At 38.1% G+C, this 24,466-nt stretch overlaps 1 protein-coding gene across 2 annotated transcripts in view; it reads left to right on the top strand.

Moving 5' to 3' along the window:
• The window catches only part of ROS1 (ROS proto-oncogene 1, receptor tyrosine kinase), a 125,425-nt gene that overhangs the window by 48,783 nt on the left and 52,176 nt on the right, over positions 1 to 24,466 (top strand). The window contains exons 15-26 of one of the 2 annotated variants that reach the window (XM_066247903.1): positions 1,277 to 1,387; positions 2,487 to 2,665; positions 4,769 to 4,960; positions 8,623 to 8,723; positions 10,478 to 10,692; positions 11,328 to 11,488; positions 11,876 to 12,020; positions 14,590 to 14,852; positions 17,345 to 17,408; positions 17,709 to 17,911; positions 19,522 to 19,727; positions 20,594 to 20,880. In XM_066247903.1, the coding sequence (XP_066104000.1) occupies positions 1,277 to 1,387; positions 2,487 to 2,665; positions 4,769 to 4,960; positions 8,623 to 8,723; positions 10,478 to 10,692; positions 11,328 to 11,488; positions 11,876 to 12,020; positions 14,590 to 14,852; positions 17,345 to 17,408; positions 17,709 to 17,911; positions 19,522 to 19,727; positions 20,594 to 20,880 (2,127 nt within the window). Of the gene's footprint in view, positions 1 to 1,276; positions 1,388 to 2,486; positions 2,666 to 4,768; positions 4,961 to 8,622; positions 8,724 to 10,474; positions 10,693 to 11,327; positions 11,489 to 11,875; positions 12,021 to 14,589; positions 14,853 to 17,344; positions 17,409 to 17,708; positions 17,912 to 19,521; positions 19,728 to 20,593; positions 20,881 to 24,466 lie in introns of both variants that reach the window. The other variant, XM_066247904.1, reaches the window with a different exon arrangement.

Genomic DNA, 24,466 nt, shown 5'->3' with positions numbered 1-24,466 from the left:
GTGTGACTTTTATGTGCCTAACCTGCTATTTTAAACTTTCCAAGGTATTTTATGGAAACCATGTACTTTTCTTCTTTATCATTGCTTTTTTCTTTCCCCTTTTTATTGAATTTACTGGGGTGACCCTGATTAACAAAATTATACAAGTTTCTGGTGCATAATTCTATAATATATTTCTGTACACTGTATTGTGTTTCCATCCTCCAAGTCAAGTCTCTGCCCATCACCATTTATCCCCTTTACACCCTCTTCTGCATTCCCCCAGACTGCCTCCCCACCGCAGTCATCACAGTGTTGCCCATGTCCATGAGTTTTTCTTTTTGTTTTCTTTTTTGGTCAATACTTCCACACACCCCTTACACACACACCAAGCCCCTCATCCCCTCCACCCCAATGAGCGCTCAACCTGCTCTCTATCTATTAGTCTATCTCTATTTTTCTAGGGTTTATTACATTATAGCACTCCTTGAACTCTGAAAGTCATGGGGAGAGAAGTTGAAGGGATGCAAATGGAAAGATAATTGTATCATTTATTCTGCTGTTCTTATCACAGATGCTTTTGGGTTCTCTGAATGGGACCATGGCAACCAATAGCCAAAATTAAACAAAACAAAAATCTTTCATGACCACCTGACCAGGTAGTGGCAAAGGGGATAGTACCTTGACCTGGAATGCTGAGAACCCAGGTTCCATACCCCAGGTCACTGGCTTGAGCGTGGCCTCATCAGCTTGAGTGGCGGTTGCTGGCTTGAGCATGGGATCATAGACATGACCCCAGGGTCACTGGCTTGAGCCCCAAGGTCTCTAGCTTAAGCCCAAGATCACTGGTTTGGCTGGAGCCTCCCCCCATTCCGGGCCAAGGCTCATATGAGAAAGCAATCAATGAACAACGAAGGTGCCACAACTACTAGTTGATGCTTCTCTTCTCTTTCCCTTCCTGTCTGTCTGTCCCTGTCTCTCTTTCTCTCTCTCTAAAAAAACAAACACTTTCATGACCATCATATTGCTATAGATGCGATATCACCACACATTTCTCTTCACAGTCAACTTCAAATATTTCCATAACAATCAGAAAGTATGTTTAATATTATATACAATTCTGTTAAGCAGATACAATTGCTCTTACACTTCCACAGTATTTTCAAAATGTGGGAATTCTTTTACTTTATAAAGGAAATCTCAGGGTGTAAGATGTGTGCCTAAATAAGTGTGCTCTTTGTGATATTTTAATTTCTTTCTTTTTTTAAATTTAAATTTAATTTTTTTTTCCAAATAGCTATAGAGCCCCCATTTATCATGGCTGTGAAAGAAGACGGGCTTTGGAGTAAACCATTAAATAGCTTTGGCCCAGGGAAATTCTTGTCCTCTGATATAAGAAATGTGTCAGGTAAATACCAAGTCCTTGTATACTTGGAATGACAGATTTCTACTATTAAAATTTCCTAAGCTATTCAATAATCAAAAGAACTGAGTGTTTTGATGTTAGGTCAATCATAAAAGGGGGAAAAACTGACTGATCTATACTGCCAGTGATAGTGTGAAGAAAATGCTTAGTAGTTAGAAAGCTTACCTACCACATAAACTGTCTCTCCAGAGATAGAAAATCAAGAAAAATAAGTAGAAATGCTATTTATTATATTACAAAATGTGAGGTTGTTCATTGATTTATGCCCATTTCAGGAAAGTTTTGCTGCACTTCTCAGGTATTTTAATCTATCAATGTTGTGTCACAGTAACAAATTATCTTGATCCGCTGAGAGACAGCTATGCTTCAGTAATTCATTATGAGTTAGCAATAAGACTGGAACAAGAAAAGGCTGTTTGAAGATATAAATAAAGAATAAGAATGAATTTCATGATGAAGAGGATTGTTAAGTAATGAGTGGGTAATTTTGCCTAGGGAACATTATAATGAAGAAAAGTCTTCATTATAGGTTAATATAATAGTGACCTTGCCAGATATGGCAACTTCTATAATCATCTAATTATTTGATCTGTGTGCATGGCCATTAAAAGTACATCAGCATTTCTGACCAACAAAGGAACTGGGCTTAGGACATAGTGTGTTACTAATGGAAAGAATGATTTGGAGTTGGCTTGAATCTTGGATCCCCTCTTTGCATGTGTAAGATCTCAGTCAGAATAGATAATCTCACTGAGTCTCAGGTTTGCCATGTCAAAAATGGGGATACTTCTTATTTTATATCTTGGCTTTAAGAAGTAAGTGAGATGTGTAGAAACACCTGAAACAAGGTTCGAGAAAGAGGAGATGCTTAATGAATATTAGTTCCCATCTTTAGTTCCTGGGGTCAACATTTTGGGATAACATTATTAAAATATTCTTGACTGACCCTTGAAGTTCAAGTGGCCATCTATGTTAGCATATGCTTTAAAATTAGATTGATGTGCATGTGTGGTTTCTTGACTTGCTATGTTTATGTCGACATGTGAAAAAAATAACTGCTACCAATTCACTTTGTTTTGAGACATGGATTGGTACAACAGCAGCCTCTACTACAGTGACATGAAAGGTGATGTTTACATGTGGCTGCTGAATGGCTCGGCTATCTCAGAGAAGTCTCGCATACCCAACATTGCAGGAGCAGGCGCATTAGCTTATGAGTGGCTGGGTCACTTTCTCTACTGGGCTGGAAAGACATATGTGGTAAGTGGAAGCTGGGCATTCTGGATGCTAGAGCAATGCCCAATCACTTCAGTGGCTTGAATGTTATTTCATGATTTTTTTCATACTTGTGTACCATCTAGGCTATTATTATTTTGTATTTGTCTTTAAGTCTGCTCAGTTTTTTTTATTAAAATGCATTTATGTGTAAAGGAAGTTTTATGCCCTTGGTGTTCTATTTTCAGTAATACTTTACAATAAATATATGAAAATGTTCAGTAGTGGGTCAGTGTTCTGGAGGAAAATGGCACATTCCAAAAGTGTGATTGAAAGAAACTAAGGGAAGGGACTGTTTTCAAGAGTGCAGACAGGACTAAGGTGAATGAGCGAAGGCTGGTGAAGCATGCCCTGGGCTGGCAGGTGTGTAAAGATATAAGTACCTCCAGGCATAAAGCGGCAAAGGAAAGAAGGAGAAGGACCTGTGAGGAGAGTTGCCAACATGAAACCCAATCACGGTCAAAGGCTCAGGGAATGAGTACCCAACCCCTCTTTCCCTCTGCCCTCCAATCTCCTGCCAGTGCTTCCACTGGCTGGGCCTCACCGAAAGCCAGGGAACAGGGAGTCCTGGAGTCCAGCTGATGCAGTCCATTGATGTCAGCCTCTGGGACACAGAGGAGGGTGGAAAGGTTAAGAGTGGACCTGGAGGAAAAATGGAGACATCTTGCACAGTGCAGTGGTACACTTTAAAAGGAAAGATGGTTGGCCTGACCCGCGGTGGCACAGTGAGTAAAAGCATCGACCTGGAACACTGAGATCGCTGGTTTGAAACCCTGGGCTTGCCTGGTCAAGGCACATATGGGAGTTGATGCTTTCTGCTCCTCCCCCCTTCTCTCTCTCTTTCTATCTCTCTCTCTCCTCTCTCTAAAAATTAAATAAATAAATAAATCCAGAAACAAACAAACAAAAAAAATAAATCCAGAAACAAAAAAAAAATAAATAAATAAAAGGAAAGATGGTTTATAATGAGGACACTAATCTGACACATTGAGAAATGTAGTGAAATCGTTTTCTAATCAGGACAGTGCTATTTTCTGAGTTTTTACTTGCTCAACCATCATTTATCTATTACCAATGTGCTTAGAGCCTTGAGAAGAGGCATAGTAGGGAATATAAAATAAATAGTAGACATGCCCCCAATTAAAAATAAATCAGCTTTATTAAGATATAATTTACATACCATAAAATTTACCCTTTTGTTACATACAATGGGGTGGTTTATAAAATATGGTCAGTGTTGTGCAACCATCACCACTTGTCCTTGCTCTTTTAATGAAGTAAAAATACATATCTGAAATATGAGAAGAAACATACAAAGCAATGTATTTAGAGGCAAGGCAATATGGTATAGTCTGAATTCATAAGTGCCAGTGATATGTAGGCAGAGTGGAGTGGGGTTAGTCAGAGAATGCTACCTAAAATCAGTTATTTGGAAAATTGTTTAGAAGGAGGAAGTGGAAGAATGAGTATAAAAACTGGCTTCAAGTATTTGCTTCCTCTCTTATAAAACTGTTTCACTCCAGGAAAAATTAACTTCTTTGAACCCAGTTTACTCTTTAAAAAAGTAAGAAATAGAAATCCTATAAAGCCTTAATATGAGTTATAAGAGCTTATATAAATAATAAATATTTTAAAGACTGAGAAAAAGTATAATGCCTGGCACATAATAGGTACTCGCTAATAATGGCAGTAGTTAGTGTTAGGAAAATATATTGATAGAAAGGAGCAAGGAGAGATGTCATTATTTATGAGAATGTATTTATCTTCTTCAAGAGCCCAATCTATTCTTATCTAGCAATGTTTTGACTCTGCATATATGATTAAGAAGAGTAAGTATTTTTTTCACTCAAAAATATATCTCCCTTCTCTTTAGAAACATGAAAAGAAATAAACTCAATGGAGACTTATCTTTATGACTATTATGTTTACAAGGTTTAATATACTACCCAGCACATAGAGCCAGTAAATATTTGTGGTTGAACAAATGAATGGATAAATGCAGCAACTTAATAATGATTTGAATAAACTATTCATAAATCATGATGTCATTTGAAAATCATTAACTGGCCCTATGATTATGTTTTATAGATACAAAGGCAGTCATTGTTGACAGGACACACAGATATTGTGACTCATGTGAAGTTGCTGGTGAATGACATGGTGGTGGATTCAGTTGGTGGATATCTCTATTGGACCACACTACACTCAGTGGAAAGCACCAGGCTAAATGGGGAAAGTTTTCATATACTGCAGGCACAGCCATGGTTTTCTGGGAAAAAGGTGACAAATTAAAAATAAAATCTGATTATTTACTAATTTTGTATAGTACAATAGTATAGGTATGATAATACTGCGTCTGCTTATTGTGAATCGTTAAGGTAGAATCTAAAAGAAAATACCGTTACAGTAAAATCTGGTATAAGTAAAATTTCTCCAACTTTATCTGATTGTCATAATTGATTTAAAAATTTAAAACATGGAAATTTTTGTATCTTGACTTATCCTGAATGATCCACACTTAAAAGCATTTTAATTTCAGAATTGTTGCAAAGATCAAATGAGATAATTCATGGGAAGCAATGAGAATAGTTCTAGGCATATATTAACTGCTTAATAGTTAAGCTCTTATTATTATAACTCAGTCTAAATAACAACTCGATATAGGAATATTCTAAAACAAATATGATTTTTACTTCCTCAATTTCTAGAATCAGTGCCTATTTTTCTTGATCCTGTTTAGCTACCTACTATGTATCCATCTAAATTTCTGAATTTTGTTTTTTCTGATCATAATAGTAATATATGTCTACTGTAGGAAATGTAGAAATTACAGAAAAGCATGAAGAAGAAATAAATTATTCATACTATTTCTACCTAGGATATTTCTTAAATTAAAAAAAAATTTTTGTTGTTGTTGATAACAGAAGTCAAATATACATAATACAAATTATCCAGATCATTTGTAAACAAAGAAACAAATTGTTGAGTCACTTGATTGTCAATTCTATAGGATATATAGATAATAATTTGTCAGATATTTAAATGGACATGATTTACATATAAAGATTATAACACAGATGCTTAAAAGAAATAGAAATTTATGTACTATACCCAGAAATTAATCATTTCTGTCAAAAACCAAAATTTTGGAGCCACTTGAGTTTAAATACAAAGAAAGCATTTTTTATGTCTCAATAATAAATGTTAGGAAAAAGCACTTTTACTTTTTAAAATCATATTAAAGGTACTGTTATCTCAAGAGTAACTTCTTATCCCTGGAGCTTTGTCAGTAATTTCTCCACTGCTCTGATCTAGTTGTTTGAACTGTTTCCACTGAAGAGAGCTCTGGAGTGGCCCTGGGGACTTGTCTATAAATGAATAAATCATTATATTTCTCAGCATGTTTGGTGAAATATATTTTTCTTTAAATTTCTACTCTCAAAGGCCGGTGAGTGTTGTTGCTGTATATACAAATTCACATTCTGGTTCCATGGTTTGCTGTCTTATGCATCTGCCTCTATTAATGCTAGTGGGTGTTTTGAAGGCAACACATTTTGCACCAAGCAAAGTTCTCTCTTTTTGCTGAAATTCTTTATATGTTACTCGTAGTAAGATACTTTGCAACCAACAAGTCTGATAAAATAGTGAGCCCAGTTATTACAATATTTGGTCAAAAAGGGGCATAAAGTGAGATTTTCATCTAAAGTTAAAATACAGTTTTTGCCACATCTGATGGGTTGGGCTCATAGTATAGACATAGTACATTTTACCACAGGCTTAAACTTCTGGGTTTTAGTTTAGATTAAAGGGATTATTTCTAAGGTATGGGCTCTATTAGACATAAGTGGTACCAAAGATTTATGGAACATTCTTTGACTCTTTAAATATGGGTCCAGATAACTGATGTAAAGCGATGGGATAATGACTCAACATCTAAATTTTACTTATAGCTTGAATAATGTGTTGTATTCTAGCAAAAAAAGAAAAAGCTGTAAAATCTCTTTTTTTAAGAGAGAAGAAATGTCACTATTTGTGACAACATGGATGGACATGGATATTAAGTTAAATAAGTCAGAGAGAAAAAAATACCATATGGTTTCACTTATGTGTGGAATCTAATAAAACAACAAAACAAACGAACATACAAAACAAAACAGAAACAGACTCATAGATAAAGAGAACAAACTGATGGTTGCCAGAAGGAATGGCGGTGGGAGGTGGGTAAATAAAAATAATAGGAAATAAGAAGCACAAACTTCCAGTTATAAAATAAAAAGTCACAATTATGTAATAATATATAGCATAGGGAAAATATTAATATCATAATAACTTTGCATAATAACTTTACTAGACTTACGGTGATCACATCATAAGGTATGTAATTGTCAAGTCTCTGTGTTGTACATCTGAAACTAATATAATATTGTATGCCAACTATAATAAAAATAAATTTAAAAGAGGTAAAATATAGTTAATGTGTTTTTTTAGAAAGCTCTAGTGCATCTCTTAAATAATCAAACAAGATTAACCTGATTTTACTTTTAAAAAGTAGTCAGTAAATCTCTCTTATCCTGAAGCATAGACATGCTTTAACTCCCACAGGTTGTGAGTTGCTAGAATAGTTTTTCTGCCTTTTGAGAAAAGAATGGGTTGAGTTTTTTGGGGAACAAAGTTTTCAATAGGACCATTGAAGGTTCTTGCAGCCATGGGCCTCAAGATTATCTTTGAAGTAGGCTTGGATATTGTTAGCAACTATTTTTAGTTTTTGGATATATTATTGTATTCTTTTTACATTTTTATGGGCTCATCAATTTTTTTTATTCTGCTGTATTTTGCTAAAAATATAGTCATCAACTTTAATTCTATTTGACTGTAACTTCTATCTCATGCAGTCTATTTCATAGGAGAAGCAGTCTTACCTCAGACCTCACCTAGGCAATGGGATATAAAGTTGAAACAGATGGTAACAAGAATTAAAAGAGAGTAGTAAGAAGTGGTTTCAGATGTCAGCTGGAAATAGAAATTTATGTATATGTAACTCTATCTAATTAAAGCACATGAAAACTCTGTGTGTATTATATTTTCAAAATGTGTCAAGGTGTTTTGGTTATACTGAACAGAAGATACGATTTAAAATGGTTTACCATTTGTTCTCAAACTTGGTAACACATTGGAATTATCTGGGGAATTAGAGAACATACAGGGTACTCTATTCCAGTGATTTTCAACCTTTGTTTCTCACGCACTCATAAACTAATTACTAAAGAAAAAGGGGCCCTGACCTCTCTTCTTCTTTAGTAACTAATTTATTTGTGCCATGAGATGAAAATGGTTGTATTTAGTCAAGGGCACTGACCTTAGTAATTAGTGTGTGTTTGTGCCATAAAAAAAAAAAGGTTGAAAATCACTGCTCTATTCCATCTACAGAGACCATACTTTAGTACGATGCAACTTGAGAACTGAAATGCTTAAAGAACTCCACAGGTGATTCTAATACACAGTAATGTTTGAGAACAACTGACTTAAACAGCAGAGAAATTCATTGACTTGTGTGACTGAAGTGTCCAAAGTAATGGCTCACTTTAGGCAAGGCTTCATGATGTGACAGAGACTCAAAGTTCCTGATTCAGTAGGACCTGCAGTGTGGTTGAGAATTTGTATTCGCAAGTTTCCAGGTGATGTTGAAGCTGCTGAAAATAAGTATATGGGAGTAACAGTCCCTGCCTTTTGAAGATTTTTAGAAAACCAGTTCACTTACATCCAAATTACATAATAGTGGTAATACTCATATAATTTTTATATTCAGTGAAAGGTAAAAGTCACTGAGTTTATAACTCCACAGAGAATCGTAAAGAGAAATCTGTAGCTTAAGTGTGACTTGTTTGCAAGGTATCCTTCAAATAATGTATTTGATTTGTTTTCTTACCTTCTGTTCAATTTAGGTAATTGCTCTAACTTTAGACCTCAGTGATGGGCTCCTATATTGGTTGGTTCAAGACAGTCAATGTATTCACCTGTACACAGCTGTTCTTTGGGGGCAGAAGTAAGTAATATTCCTCGAAGGCAATAAATTGAGAAGGAGAGAATCACTTGCCCCTCAGTTATAAATGATAATGCATGAGAATTCATTCATTCAGTGAGGTATCATGCTTGTGGGGAAAGATAGGTTTGTAAACACTTAACTACAGTACAATACCAGGAATACTGTGTTCAAGTAAACAGACTATTCTTTGTATTTTTCTGAAGTGAGAAGTGGGGAGACAGGGAGATAGACTCCCACTTGCACCGACCAGGATACACCCAACATGCCCACCAGGGGGCGATGCTCTGTCCATCTGGGCCATTGCTATGTTGCAACCTGAGCCATTCTAGCGCCTGAGGAAAAGGTCACAGAGCCATTCCCAGCACCCGGGCCAACTTTGCTCCAGTGGAGCCTTGGCTTCGGGAGGGTGGGTGAAAGTCCTCCAAGAAACCTGGTGCTGTCTTCACAATGGAGCAGGTATAATAAATGGTATTTTACTCATCAAAGGACTGTAGCAATAGCACTAGTGTACGTGCTTCTTTGTAAGGTTCACAATGTCCAGCTATGGTCCCCTGAGGTCCTTTCTATTTTTTTTTTCAAGGAGTTATTGTGAGATTCTCAAAACAAAACTTTCATTCATTTTTTTTTATTTTAAATGCCATCCTTTATAACTTCTTAGAGGGAAAGGTTGACACTTCAATAATAGTTAGAGAAATCATTTAAAGAAAGGTCAAACCTCCACTCTAAAAGGTGGAGAATCGTGGAGGGTTTTTATCAAGTACTCAGTAACTGGAGAAATTTTAGAAACAACCAAGCAAATTCTTAAAGTAAAATATTCTTACAAAATTCTCTGTTGTTGAGAAAGAACTCTAGAGGCAATTTAAAGAATAGTCTGTTTGGCCCTGGCCAGTTGGCTCAGTGGTAGAGTGTCGGCCTGGCCTGTGGAAGTCCCAGTTCAATTCCTGGTCAGGGCACACAGGAGAAGCGCCCATCTACTTCTTCCCCCTCCCCCCTCTTTTTTCTCTCTCTCTCTTCCCCTCCCACAGCCAAGGCTCCATTGGAGCAAAGTGGGCCCCGGTGCTGGGAATGGCTCCATGACCTTTTCCTCAGGCGCTAGAATGGCTCAGGTTGCAACATAGCAATGGCCCAGATGGATAGAGCATCGCCCCCTGGTGGGCATGTCAGGTGTATCCTGGTCGGTGCATGTGGGAGTCTATCTCTCTGTCTCCCCACTTCTCACTTCAGAAGAATACAAAAAAAAAAAAAAAAAAAAAAAAAGAATAGTCTGTTTACTTGAATTCCCTGGTCTATAAAGCAGCAGTTTGACTAAACTATAGAAAGTTGGTATCATTGAAGAAAGAGAGATTTGTGACTAGTAGTATACAGAGAAAAACCAAGCAAGCTAGAATAATGAAAGCAAGTAAATAACCAAGAAGAGGAAAAGTACATGTCTCAACGAGGAAAAACCAATCAATGGGTTGTGCCTTTGACGTATTACCAAGAATTACAAGTATTTATTAAAAACTGTGTAACACTCTTGTCATTGCAGTATCACAGTAATAAGAAAAGCCCTTAAAAATTTGCTTAGGAAAACTTTGAGAAAAATGTAAACATAAAAATAATCAATTTAATATTAAACTAAGAATGATGATTACTATTGCAATGTATTTTTTCTCTGTTTTTATATACACAAACACACATTTCATCTGGTACTTGAATGTACCAGCCCTTCCCCCATCCCGATACACACACTAATTGGTGACATGTTTTAGCAGTGTTGGGAATACCACCATCACAGAATTTGCAGCTTGGAGTACTTCTGAAATTTCCCAAAATGCATTGATGTACTATAGTGGTCGGCTTTTCTGGATCAATGGCTTTAAGATTATAACAGCTCAAGAGATAAGTCAACGAACTAGTGTCTCTGTTTTGGAACCAGCCACATTTAATCAGTTCACAATTATTCAGACATCCCTCAAACCTCTGCCAGGTACAATGTTTTATCCCTACTTATTTACTCTTGTTCCTTGATACTTTCTGTTAAGTTAATGTTTAGCTTGAGATTTTTTTTTATTTTTTCTTATTTATTTATTTATTTATTTATGTGAGAGGAGGGGAGATAGTGAGACAGACTCCCACATACTCCTCAACCAGGATTCACACCTAGCAAACACCCATCTGGGGCCAATGCTTGGACCAACCGAGCTATCCTCAGCACCTGGGGCTGTAGCTTGGATCAATTAAGCCTCTGGATGAGCGAGGGGAAAGAGGAGAGAGAGGAGGAGAGAAGCAGATGGTTGCTTTTCCTGTGTGTCCTGACTGGGATTTGAAACCGGATGTCTGCACGCCAGGCCAGTGCTCTGTGCCAGCTGGCCAGGGCTGGGATTTTTCCTTAAGAATTATGTTTTAAGAGGAAAAGGCTCTAATATTTTCTGTTGGTTTGCTTGCTGTCAGTTTACTCTTAACTCAAATTTACAGCTTTAAATGATCAGAAAAAGATGATTTTCAAAATATATTAAAAGAAAAGAAAATTTTGTTTGGGTACTATTAATTTTCCATGTTTTCTATGATGATTGAAAATCCTAAATTTTTCCTCCCTCTATTCTTTTTTTCATCTTCTCTTAGGGAACTTCTCCTTTATGCCTAAGGTGATCCCAGATTCCATTCAAGAGTCTTCGTTTAGGATTGAAGGAAATGCTTCAAGTTTTCAAGTCCTGTGGCACGCTCCCCCAACAGTGGATTGGGGTGGAATTTTCTACAGTGTGGAATTTAGTGCTCATTCTAAGGTATGCATTGGTTCTAGTAACGTCTATTTCTCAGACTGTCCCATCCGCATCTGCCCTGCCCACACTGATTTGTCCTGTCCTCACTTAGCCAAGCCCATCCCTTCGGTCGTTCCATCTGCTCATCAAGTTTACTACTGAGATGTTTTTGAGATGCTTTGCCTACAGCCAGTCTCTGACAGCTTTGTGGCTGGTGTTAACTACTGGCATGTTAGACACTTTAACGGGCCTATATGGACTGACATGGAATTTACTGACATTAGCATTTCCAAAATTGCAAGATTTGACTTTACATGTGAACCAAAATTTAGAGATTTTTAGTTAACTGGGAATAAAAAAAATCTTATAATTCTTTCCATAAGAAAAGAATGTTTTGTGCTTATATTTTAGTTCCTGACTAGTGAACAACAGACTTTACCTGTATTTACTGTGGAAGGTCTGGAACCTTATGCCTTATTTAATCTTTCTGTCACTCCTTATACCTACTGGGGAAAAGGCCCCAAAGCATCGCTGTCACTTCGAGCACCTGAAACAGGTACAAGAGTTAAAAATCTTTAAAAAAGAAAAAAGCAGAATCTCACTTTATATGATCTAGAATGAATAGTTAATAATTTTTTAGAATACCTTTAATTTTATAGATGTATTTAGATTCAGTACCATTTCAATGACTTTTTGGAGATGAGAGGAACACATAATTTATTCCAAAAGTGTATTTCAGAGATTTCTTATACACTGTTTCACTTGATTATAATGATATACAAAATGCAGAAACTTGTTTCAGGTAATTTGTGAAATGCTTTATAAGGAAAATGGGCATTTAAAGCAAAGACAGTTTGGTGGAAGGCAGGTTTATTGGGAGATGTTCTTATAGACAGTAACTTAGAATCTTCTGTAGATGAACAACTGATGTCTAAATTTAATGGTTTTCTTTGGAATATGTTTTAAAGTGGATGCTAGCCATGTCTTTACATGTGCCCATCACTTTAAAGTGTAAGAAGCATACATATACATATAACTCCTTTATTAAACAGTTATCGCATACCTAGCATGTGTCAGAAACATCATTTCATTTGATCCTCGCACAGCTCTGAGGTAGGCAGACAGGTGCCATTATCTCAGTGATAAAAAGGAGGGAACAGACGCTCAGCAGTTGCACAAAGTAAAGCAGCCAGTAGGTGGCAGTGCTGGGACTCCATCTGGACTTCCCACTGTAGTTTCATCAAATCTGCATTCAGTCATTTTTGAAAATGTTGGCAAATAATAGTATCATGTTGATTTAATTTATATCAACTCCCTAGCACAGGACTTGGCAGGCAGTAAAAGCTCAAGAAACATGAACATTCATTCACTATTATATTCTTTTTTTTACTGTTAAGATCCCTCCAACAATATTTTTCTATGAGCCTCATAGCAGGAACCCAGTGGTGCTTGGGCAGATTCGGTCGCAGTTAGCATTTGGGTCCAGGTATGCAGTCCCTGAGATTGTCTTGGGATGTCATCCTCGGTTGGACTCTTCTGTGAAAATAGACTTGACTGCGTCCGTAAGGGGCTGTAATGAGGGCTGGGGTCATCAGCACTGTGCTGGATGCTGGGGCGAATAGGAAGCCTGATAAGATTTAGTCTTTGCCATTAAGAAATTTACAATAGGCCCTGGCCGGTTGGCTCAGCGGTAGAGTGTCGGCCTGGTGTGCTGGGGACCCGGGTTCGATTCCCGGCCAGGGCACATAGGAGAAGCGCCCATTTGCTTCTCCAACCCCCCCCCCCTTCCTCTCTGTCTCTCTCTTCCCCTCCCGCAGCCAAGGCTCCATTGCAGCAAAGATGGCCCGGGCGCTGGGAATGGCTCCTTGGCCTCTGCCCCAGGCGCTAGAGTGGCTCTGGTCGCAGCAGAGCAACGCCCCGAGGGGCAGAGCATTGCCCCCTGGTGGGCAGAGCATCGCCCCTGGTGGGCGTGCCGGGTGAATCCCGGTCGGGCGCATGCGGGAGTCTGTCTGACTGTCTCTCCCCGTTTCTAGCTTCAGAAAAATATATATAAAAAAAAATTTACAATATATTAAGCACTTACTGTGTACCAGTCCTATACTAGATTTGGGGGGATTTAGCAAGAAATAAGGAAAGGTACTTTCTCTGATGGAACTCATAACCAGTAGAGAAATAAACACATTCTGCTGATGATAATAGACACCAGGCAGTGATGACTGAGTAGTAGTGCCATGGAGTAAATAGACAAGACTACCAAACCTTCACCTGCATCAGGCTGCCTCAACATTCTTACGAGAGGACAATACACATGTACTGGTACGGCCAGGGAAGCTCTAGCTGGGCCTTGAAGACTGAGGCAAGAAGAGTGAGTATCCCACTTAAGTACAGTGTAAGAAGGCCTGAAGACTGGACCTGCATATGAGTATTAAATATTAAGAAGCAATGTGATTAGAGAGGGGGGAGTTGGCATGGAGGGAGGAGGCTTGTGGAAGAATCTGAAGAGAAAAGAATATCTTAGATGAAATGAGCTGAAAACCAGGCAGAAATATTTCTCTTGGTTAAAAAGAGAGAAATTAACGAAATGACTGAGCAAGAGTAAATTGCTTGGTTTGGCTCTAGAAGAATGGCTACCCTCAAACCATACTCTTGGGATACGTCCTGCTTACTGGGAAGGTTAAGGTGAGAGGGCGTAGGATCCCAGATATGCTGTATTTTATACACTGAACTAGCTGAAGGCTGGGTGGAGTTACCGCCTTCCTTCCTGGTGACTGCCATTTCCACTTCCCGCTAAATCACTCTGTCAGGATGAGAGCAAATAGTGTATTTTGTAAGGATAATCAGGCGCCTCCCATCTACACAGGGCGCAGACATGAAAGATATGCCTAAGTGGAAGGTAGTAAGAGGAATTTGGACTGGACATAAAGAATATTTGCTGAAATATTAAGACATATTCCTGAAGAAATCCATGTTGTATTCTCTCCTAAAGATATTTAAGAATAAGATAAGATATGCCTTCACTCTCTGGAATGAGAAATATTTATTACTAAGTTGCTCTGCACCCTCATCACGAGTGGTAGACGTCAGCACCTATTCTTTTCTGTCCTGTCTGTGTCCTTGTTTTACAGTTCCGTCAGCACCAGAGAACCCCAGAATATTTATATCACCGAGTAGAAAAGACCACAGCAAGAAGGAAGTCGTGGTGGAATTTAGGTGGAATAAGCCTAAGCAGGAAAACGGTGTGTTAACAAGATTTGAAATTTTCTATCAAATATCCAACCAACGTGACACAAACAAAACATTTGAAGACTGGATTGCTGTCAGTATTCCTCCCTCGGTGATGTCTTTTGAACTTGAAGGCATGAGCCCTGGGTACATTGTTGCCTTTCAGGTATGAGAGTGAAAACAGAGACACCATAATCTTAATAGTACACAAGAATGTTGATTAAGAGACTAGGTTAAGAATTCTGCCACTCTGTCAATAATGTGAGGTACACTGTGATGACAGGTCAAGTGGACGGCAAAGGTACAAAAAGGAGGGAAAAGGACATCTTGATAACTTTCTTGCTGTCAGATTCAGAAAAACCATTATTTTTGATGCAACCACCATAGGCCATTACCTTGGTAGTTACTTTTATGTTTATTATCTCATTTGGTACTCATCCTTTTTTGGGGGAAAGAAAAGGCCATGTCTCTAGGTGTATCAATGAATTACAAAAGCTGCATGGCTAGGAAGTGGTCTTCTACAGTCCAACTTGCGGAGTCCTTTCCATCATATCACATCACTGCTATGAGTCATTTGGATGCCCTGACATGGAGCTACCAATGGAAACAAAAATTGAGGGTCTGGATAGTTGACATCTCACAGTTAGCACGTGGCTGCTGATAAAGAAGAAAGGCAAAGAGAATCAAGATCAAGAAAAAAGCTACTGCTACCCCATTCTTACATTTTAGGTTCCCTATGAAATAGTCTTCCACTTAAGAGAGATGGCTTGGGCCCTGGCTGGTTGGCTCAGTGGTAGAGCAGCGGCGCAGTGTGTGGATGTCTCGGGTTCGATTCCCAGTCAGGGCACAGAGGGAATCTCTGCTTCCCCACCCCACCCCTCTCACTTCTCTCTCTTTCTTCCCCTCCTGCAGCCATGGCTTGATTGGAGTGAGTTGGCCCCAGGTGCTGAGGATGGCTCCATGGCCTTCACCTCAGGTGCTAAGGAAAGCTCGGTTGCTGAGCAACAGAGAAACACCCCAGTTGGGCAGAGTATCACCTCCTAGAGGGCTTGCTGGGGTGAATCCCGGTCGGGACACATGGGGGGGTCTGTCTCTGCCTTTTCTCCTCTCACTGGGAAAAAAAAAGATGGATGGCTGACAATTTTTATGTCTTCCCTAAATACCAGATTGATGACAATGTTGTATATATTTAGAAATAGTTTTTATTTTGGGGGGGAGGGACATAATGTTTTGAGAGTGTTTTAGAGATTTGAGTTTCCTAAGCATCTTTTTTCCTTTTGTAAAATTCTAATTGAATAATTATTTTGGTACTATATTAGGACTACATTTAATAATCAAACAAATTGTACATAAAAGTTAAAGATGATGCATATTCCTATTTTCTAAGAATTATATATTTCCAGTCAAATAAATATTCTGGTTCAATGTATCTGTCTATATGTATATACAGTTTCAAATATAAGTCACCACAGGACTGTGCAAAGTGATGTGTGTGAATGTGCACAAGTTTCATTTACTTGGCTTCTGGGCAAAAGTAAAGCCTGCTTGATATCTATGTGCCCCATGATATGTCCATATCATATACAGGTAGTAATACATAGATATAATAAAATGTATTTAATACTAGGAGTATAATAAAAATAATTCAATGTTTTATTGATTGAGAAAACAGTTGAGCATCTATCTTTTCACATTATAAAATGTCAATTTTTTATAGACTATTGTCCATATTCAAAATTTGGAAATTGAAATGATTTATTACATAATAAAACACATCTAATAAAGACTTTGCTGTTAGGCTGCAGCATGGCACAGTGGAAGGAAATTATATAGACCTCAGGAGACTTGGTTATTCTGCCAATTTGAAACGTGTCATTATAGATGAGTTACTTACCTTAACTATGATCCTTGTTCAGTTTATACTCTTAGTAGTTGTGTGGATCATAATAGATAATATATGTTAAATTTATTTGAAATGTCATAATTCATTTTTAAATATAAAGTTTAATTATTTCCTTTTTATAAATCTTCTTTTTAAAAGTACAAATATTAATTTAAAATTTCTAGTTGTTGAATTCAAGATAAGTGAAATTTTACCATAACCCGTATAATTTATTTCTGTTAAATGTTCTATGTAACTTAATTTTTATAACTTAATTTTGGAAGTAACAACACATTTTTTAGAAATTAAAAAATTTTTTTGCAATAGATATTTGTTCCATTTCTTTGTGCTTTTCTAGACAAGAAAACCCATTAACATGAGTATAGGGCAATATTTTTTCTCTTAGTGATTTATTGCTATATACTCAGATGTAATGAACTATTTGAAACATTTAATAATGTGTATTAGGAGTGTGAAATGAAACACTTGATAATTTATTAATTTCAGAACTTAATTATTAGCCCTGGTTGGTTGGCTCAGCAGTTGAACATTGGCTGGGTATGTGGAACTCCTGGTCAGGGCACACGGGAGAAGTGACCATCTACTTCACCACCCCTCCCTCTCCCCCCTTCTCTTTCCTTCCCACAGCCATAGCTCAGTCTGCCTCTCCACCTCCTCACCTCTCACTTAACAACAACAAAAAAGAACTTAATTATTGTCACCGAAAATAATTTTAATGTCAAATAGAATTTTTGTATTTTTTTTTCTTTCTTTAGGTTCGAGTCTTCACATCTAAAGGACCTGGACCATTTTCTGACTTGGTAAAGTCCCAAACATCAGGTATCTAAAACCTGTCTACATGACAATTAGTGTTTTAAAAAAGTGTTTAACTCTTGGTATTCTCAGGGATATAAGCACAGTTTCTGAGCTGAAGTTAAAGTCAAATAAAGTAATCAGTTTTTATCATCATCAAATATGCTCAAATAAACTTAGGCTTAAAGCACCTTAGCTTGTCTCCACTAGGAATGGTATGAACCCAAAGGAAACCTATGGATTTCAGAACAACCTAATAATTCAAGGATTTGGGGAAACTGAAGTTATTTTTCTCATACCTATTACCTACTTGTTTTTTGTTTTCAGAGATCAACCCATTTCCATACCTCATAACATTTTCTGGCAACAAGATTGTTTTGTTAGATATGGACCAGAATCGAGTTGTGTGGATGTTTTCAGCAGAAGGAGCTGTCAGTGCCATGGGCTACACAGCTGATAATGCAATGGGGTATTATGCTCAAGGACACTCACTCTTCCTTCTGAACATGCACAATCAGTCTAGCTCTGAGGTATGTGTCTTGTGTAATTCTTTTGAAAGGAAGGAAGTATGTTAACTATCATGGTTGCTATTAAGAACATTTTCAGTAGAGTTGTGAAAGGAAGTAGAGCATTTGCATATCACACTACCCTGTAAGTAAAATGACTGGCCTGTGGTTGAGTCATTAAAATTAGAATGGTTGAAAAGGACAGATGCTGTCTAACTATTTAGTCACAGATGAATTCAGATCAGGTTTTGTGCAAATATCATTCCGGATTAATTTAGCAAACAGTTGTTTGGTTTAGGGCAATGTGGTAATTCCTGGAATAGAAGTGAAATAGAAAAATCACAGCCCTCAAACAAACCCAGTCTAGTATTGGTCTAACACCAGGAAGACAGTACTGCATGGTGAGTAAGAAGTGAGCTTTGGGATCTGACAGCTTAGACTTTAATTCAGACTCCACCACTTACTTGATCGGTGACCATCCACAAGTTATTTAACCACTATGGTTATATAGTACTTCATCGTAGTGTTCCTGTGAAGACCAAATGAGATAACATATGTAAGGCACTTAGCACAATGCCTGGCATGTGGTAGGCATTCACTGAATGTTAGCCAGCAGAGAAGGCAGGCAGAACACAGTGTAAGAGCTGTGTGGAGGGCCAGATGCCACAGAATCACAGAGAATGGATGCTCAGTCCAAGTAGGAGTAGTGATGGTTGCAGTAGGATGGAAAGACATCTTGGGTACAAAGAAAATGAACCAGGAGGAGGTGGAGAAAAGCTGAGGAAGCAGCAAGTGCGAAATCAGGAAAATGAGAACCACAGCGTGTTCAGGGAGCTGTAAATCGGGGGAGCTTGGGATGGAGATGCAGGTGAAGACAGAATGAAAGGCAGGTGGGAAAACTGGACAGGCTGACAGCCTGCACATAATGGGCCTCCTTTCCTGCACGAAAGAGTCCAATGTTAATCAATTCAGTGGGTCATTAACATGATCAACTTGTGTTTTAGAAAGACCTCTATGTTGGTGATGTGAATAATGACTTAGAGAAGGTTAAGTCTGAGACCGTTAGGCCATCACAGACATTCAGAGAGGACAGGCAGGAAATGAGAGTCATTGAGGTGAGAAAGAAGAGAACAAATTGGGGAGATATTTTAAATAAGACCAAAAAAAAAAAAAAAAGACCAACTCATGTGGTTAATAATGGGAGGGAAAAGTCAAAGATGAACTGCATTTGATGGGATTGATCCTCAGACAAGTGTTGGAAATAAAAAAAAAATGCAGAAGAAAAGGAGATTTGGACACAGTGATAAATTCTGTTTCCTGCGATTATTCAGATATGTTTAATAGGCAGTTTAATATTTGAATCAGTAACTCAGTGAGGAATCTTGCCTGAAGATATGTATTTGTTGCACAGGCTTACGGATAACAATTGAAGCCATAGTAGGTGAAATCACCCAAAGAAAATACACAATGTGAGAAAAAGACCAATGTTACAATGGCACACAATCCAGTTACTGAGCTTTGGGATTACAAAAGAGAAATGTAGTGAATGAGTAATATAAGTGGTTATAGAAAAGTCCTCAAATTTGAAAAACATGACCACTATCTTCTCAGCTGTGTTTTCTACTTGCTTTGAGATCTTACGCGATGCACTGGTTTTTGATATCACAATTATTGCAACTGACTGGATTTCAAGGCACCTCTACTTTGTGCTGAAAGAATCACAAAATGGAGTGCAAATATTTGATGTTGATCTTGAACACAAGGTGAAATATCCTAGGAAGCTGAAAATTTGCAACAGAAATTCAACAATAATCTCTTTTTTTGTGTATCCTCTTTTAAGGTATGTGAAGTGTATATGTTTCTATTGTGATGATCTACAGAGACATATTTAATATAATATCTTTGGTTCAATATTAGAAGTCAATGATGAGAAAATAAGTTGCTTAGGGTTCTTCACTACATTGACTTCTAGTAAGTAATTCTACATATAAATTATGACTGCACAACCACAAATATGTATACTGAATCCATACTGACACTTTAACTAACCTAAAGTTAGGTTAATTATCAGCAGAAAACCGAAGCAGATTTTTATATCAGTGAATTTAATAATATCCTTAGTTGGTAATGACAAGAAGGGGACTGAGACAATGGCAGAATGTAAGCAGGAGGTAGATGAACAGTATATCTTACACAGTAAAAGCTATTTTGGGCTCATCCATCTTTAATTGGTGAGTTTTGAGGCCTCCATGTACCAACTGAGTGGCAGTTTCTCAGGCTGGAAAGATATATTTTGTTTGTGCTAAAAGCATGAGTATAGTCTATCTTGAAACTCAATTGTTAATAAATATTAAGAAGCAGAAACAAAATTGAGAGGAGTGGAGTAGAAATGGGTGTTGATGAAAACTTGAAATATATATCATACTTACAATCATTCATGAGCCACGTAATACAGTGCCTATGGTCATTATAGTTCAAGTTTTTAGTTATAAATACATTGATTGAGAAATCATTGGAAAATGCTACAAACTAGATTTTTTACAACCTCCTCCATTTCAGAAGAAGGTTATTGGACACTCAGACATATTTTCTCCAAAAGCTGCATTTGTCCCCCCAAAATTAGAGATGATTGAAACTCATAAGAAACTGACATTTGAAATGATATGTCTTACTCAATAAGTTGGAGGGCATTTTTCTCCCCAATAGTCGCCTGTATTGGACAGAAGTTTTCGATTTGGGCTCTCAGATGTTCTACTACAGTATTATCAACCAGACCTTGCACCGCATTCTGCAACCCACAGCCACAAACCATTCAAATGGAAGGAGCCAATGTTCTTGCAGTGTGACTGAATTCGAGTTAAGTGGGACAATGACTATTGATACCTCTCACCTAAAGAAACCACAGATATACTTTGTCAAAGGGCAAGAGATCTGGGCCATGGATCTGGAAGGATGCCAGTGTTGGCAAGCGATCACAATGCCTGCTCTGCTTGGTAAGACACCATGTGTGTACACAGATCTTCATTAGCAATGGTAGGTCCTCCTGTCCCATTAAAAATGACTGACATTCCACAAATAGTCAAAAGAATATACACATGGTATTTACTCTGGACCATGCCAAATGCTTTTGTAGAATTCAGTCAAGTTGTTTCCAGGCAAATTGTATATAGGCATCCACATAATTTTCTGGTGGGGATATTTTGGCTATTTTATAATTAATGGTGGAGCTAAAATTTATTGTACTTACCTATATATTTTAAGCATGCTACTAAATGCATTATCTTATTTAATGTTCACAACAGCCTGGTGAAGTGTAGGTACTTGTATCCTTATTTTGCAGATGAAAAAACTGAGGCTGAGAAAGGTGAGGTAACTTGTTCTAAGCCTAAGGGCTACAATTAGTAAATGAGCTTGAGTTTGAAATTGGGCCATATTACAGCCTTCATTATCTTACTTCTAGTACCCTATTTTATTTCAGCTTTGATGATTCCATTGACTCCACATTCAGCAGAAGTTGGTAAATACTTGGCAGTCTATCTGTTGAAATTCACATATTTGTGGAGGAAATATTTGGAAGTCTAAAGCAATTTGGAAGTCTCCTAAATTAAAAGAAATTGTAACAGAAAAAATATACATTCTAAATTCCCCCAGATATCCTTAAGTATCTATTTCTCTCTGTCCAATATGCCATGTGCTTGTCACATATGGTAGTTTAAGTTTAAATTAATTAAAACAGATAAAATTAAAAATTTAATTCCACAGTCATATTTGCCACATTTTAAGTTCTCAGAAGTCACAAGTGGCTAATGGCTATTGGGTGGGTTTGATATAAAATCTTTCCATAATCAAAAGTGCTGTTGGGCATTGCTGATTTATATAGTAAAGTTTTAAAATTGCAAATGTGTGTGTGTGTGCGTGTGTGTGTGTGTTTGTAAGAAGTTACACCTGCACATATGGTTTTGTTGACATGTCACCCAGAATGTTTTAGAAACAATTCTGATGTACTCTCAATGGTCTTAAAAGTAAAGATAATGTTTTAAACTTCTCTTATTAAGAAAATGACTTGTTTTTGTTGAATCTGTGACAAGGACTCTTTTCTTAATCAGACTTTAGTTAGGCTCCTCTGAGTCCTCTTCTCAACTAGGCCTGGACCTTAGCCCTTCATGTCCTTCCTTGCTGAGTCCTGTTTTAGCAAGAATCCTGCTAAGTCAGTTTAGAGAGACTCTCCCCCACCTTTGATAGCTGATTAAGCTCTTAATACCAAACCGTTCATGTTCTTCGCTTGCCTTTTGCAAGAATTTTATTAGACCAGTTTAGCAAGAATCCCCTCACTCTCAATGTCTCCTCTTAATAACTTTTTATCCACTGACCCTCTCATTGTGCATGTTGGCTATTAATCTTCAACACTCACTATTGTATTCAGAGTTGAGCACATCTCTTTCCCATATTATATCTCCCCCTACAGTATTGCAATAGTCTTAGCTAAGGTCTTCCTTAGAATCTTTTTTTTTTTTTTTTGCATTCTTCCGAAGTTGGAAATGGGGAGGCAGTCAGACAGACTCCTGGCATGTGCCTGACCAGGAACCACCCGGCACGCCCACCAGGGGGCAATGCTCTGCCCATCTGGGGCATCACTCTGTTGCAACCAGAGCCATTCTAGTGCCTGAGGCGGAGGCCACAGAGCCATCCTCAGCACCCGGGCCAACTTTGTTCCAATGGAGCCTTGGCTGCGGGAGGGGAAGAGAGAGACAGAGAGGAAGGAGAGGGGGAGGGGTGGAGAAGCAGATGGGTGCTCCTGTGTGCCCCGGCTGGGAATCGAACCCGGGACTCCAGCATGCCAGGCCCACGCTCTACCACTGAGCCAACCGGCCAGGGCTTCTTTAGAATTTTAACAAGTGTCAGAATAATTTTTCTTTAACTTCTGATGCTTAAGAATTATCTAATGGGCATTATCTTACAGGTATGGAACTTGTGAATCCATAATTGAAATCCCTAATTCTAAAATTTAAAAATTAGAATAACTTTACAGATCATTTAGCTGACATGATACTGGAAAAAATCCCCCTATAAAAACAGTCTCGGGGCCCTGGCTGGTTGGCTCAGCGGTAGAGCGTCGGCCTGGCGTGCGGGGGACCCGGGTTCGATTCCCGGCCAGGGCACATAGGAGAAGCGCCCATTTGCTTCTCCACCCCCTCCCTCCTTCCTCTCTGTCTCTCTCTTCCCCTCCCGCAGCCGAGGCTCCATTGGAGCAAAGATGGCCCGGGCGCTGGGGATGGCTCCTTGGCCTCTGCCCCAGGCGCTAGAGTGGCTCTGGTCTCAGCAGAGCGACGCCCCGGAGGGGCAGAGCATCGCCCCCTGGTGGGCAGAGCCTCGCCCCTGGTGGGTGTGCTGGGTGGATCCCGGTCGGGCGCATGCAGGAGTCTGTCTGACTGTCTCTCCCTGTTTCCAGCTTCAGAAAAATACAAAAACAAAACAAAACCAAACAAAAAACAGTCTCGACCGAATACCTGTTTATAAAAAAAAAATTACTACTTTCTAAGAAAGTCTGTTTAATTTTTTTGCAGATTCTGAATATTCGATATTTTTCTTCTTAAATTCGCCAAATTCTTCTCCCTGTTCCTCCCATTTATTAATCTGAGCTCTGATCTCTATATTTACAGGAAATAAATCAATCACCTTGTAGGTAAGAGCCATTTAACTATGTAAAGATAGCTGTCTTAGTCCATCCTAAGCATTTCCTTTAGAGGAAAATTCAAGTATCTGTAACTACTCAGGTGATGTGGCTTCTAGATCTTCCTTTGCCCCAGTCACCCTCCTGTGGTTTTACCTCAGCTAATTAATATCCTCTTCAATTTCACCCCCAGAATGAGTCCCCATACTCTCAATGTGTTCTGGCCAGTGCAGAAGGCCTCTGACTTTCCAGGCCACCTACTGCAGCTAAAAGTGGATTAGGCCACTGGACCGCCTGCCATTTGAAAACCAATAGTCTTTTTCATGTTAACTTCCATGTTAAATTATTAAGCCAGATTTCTTTCATTTGTTATTTCTAGAGTTGCTTTGAAAGGTGAATGTAGAATGTTACATTTGTTCCTGTTAAATTTCGATCCATTTCTTGATTCTGTTGTGATATTTTTTTGTTCTAAAGGTCAGTGACAGAATATACTAGTAACAGTGAGAATTGTATATTATCTGCAAATTTTATAAATATGTTTACTGTGCATTCATTTCAAATCATTGATAAAAATACTGAGCAAGGCACTGCGACTTTGGCCAGTCATCTAATGCCTCCCTTCAGAGAGGCAGAGTTTGCTTGGAGTCACATAGGTAACTTGTAAATCCTGGCTCTGCCCTTTACTGACCTTGTGGCCTTGACATCGTTTAATTTGTCCAAGCCTCAGTTTCTACTTCTACCATGTAAGGCTAATAATAATAGTATTTACTTTATGGCTTACTGTGGAGCTTAAAGGAGAACATACATGTGAAATCCTGAGCCTAAGGACATAAAAGAAGTGTTATTTTCCTGTATTGAAATAATAAGACTCAAACTTTAACAGGATATAGAAAAAGGATTTCATGTGT

Source organism: Saccopteryx bilineata, chromosome 12 (assembly GCF_036850765.1).
Source record: "Saccopteryx bilineata isolate mSacBil1 chromosome 12, mSacBil1_pri_phased_curated, whole genome shotgun sequence".
NCBI lineage: Eukaryota > Metazoa > Chordata > Mammalia > Chiroptera > Emballonuridae > Saccopteryx > Saccopteryx bilineata.
The sequence above is the reverse complement of the archived record's forward strand: the minus strand, read 5'-3'. Positions and strand labels throughout refer to the sequence as shown.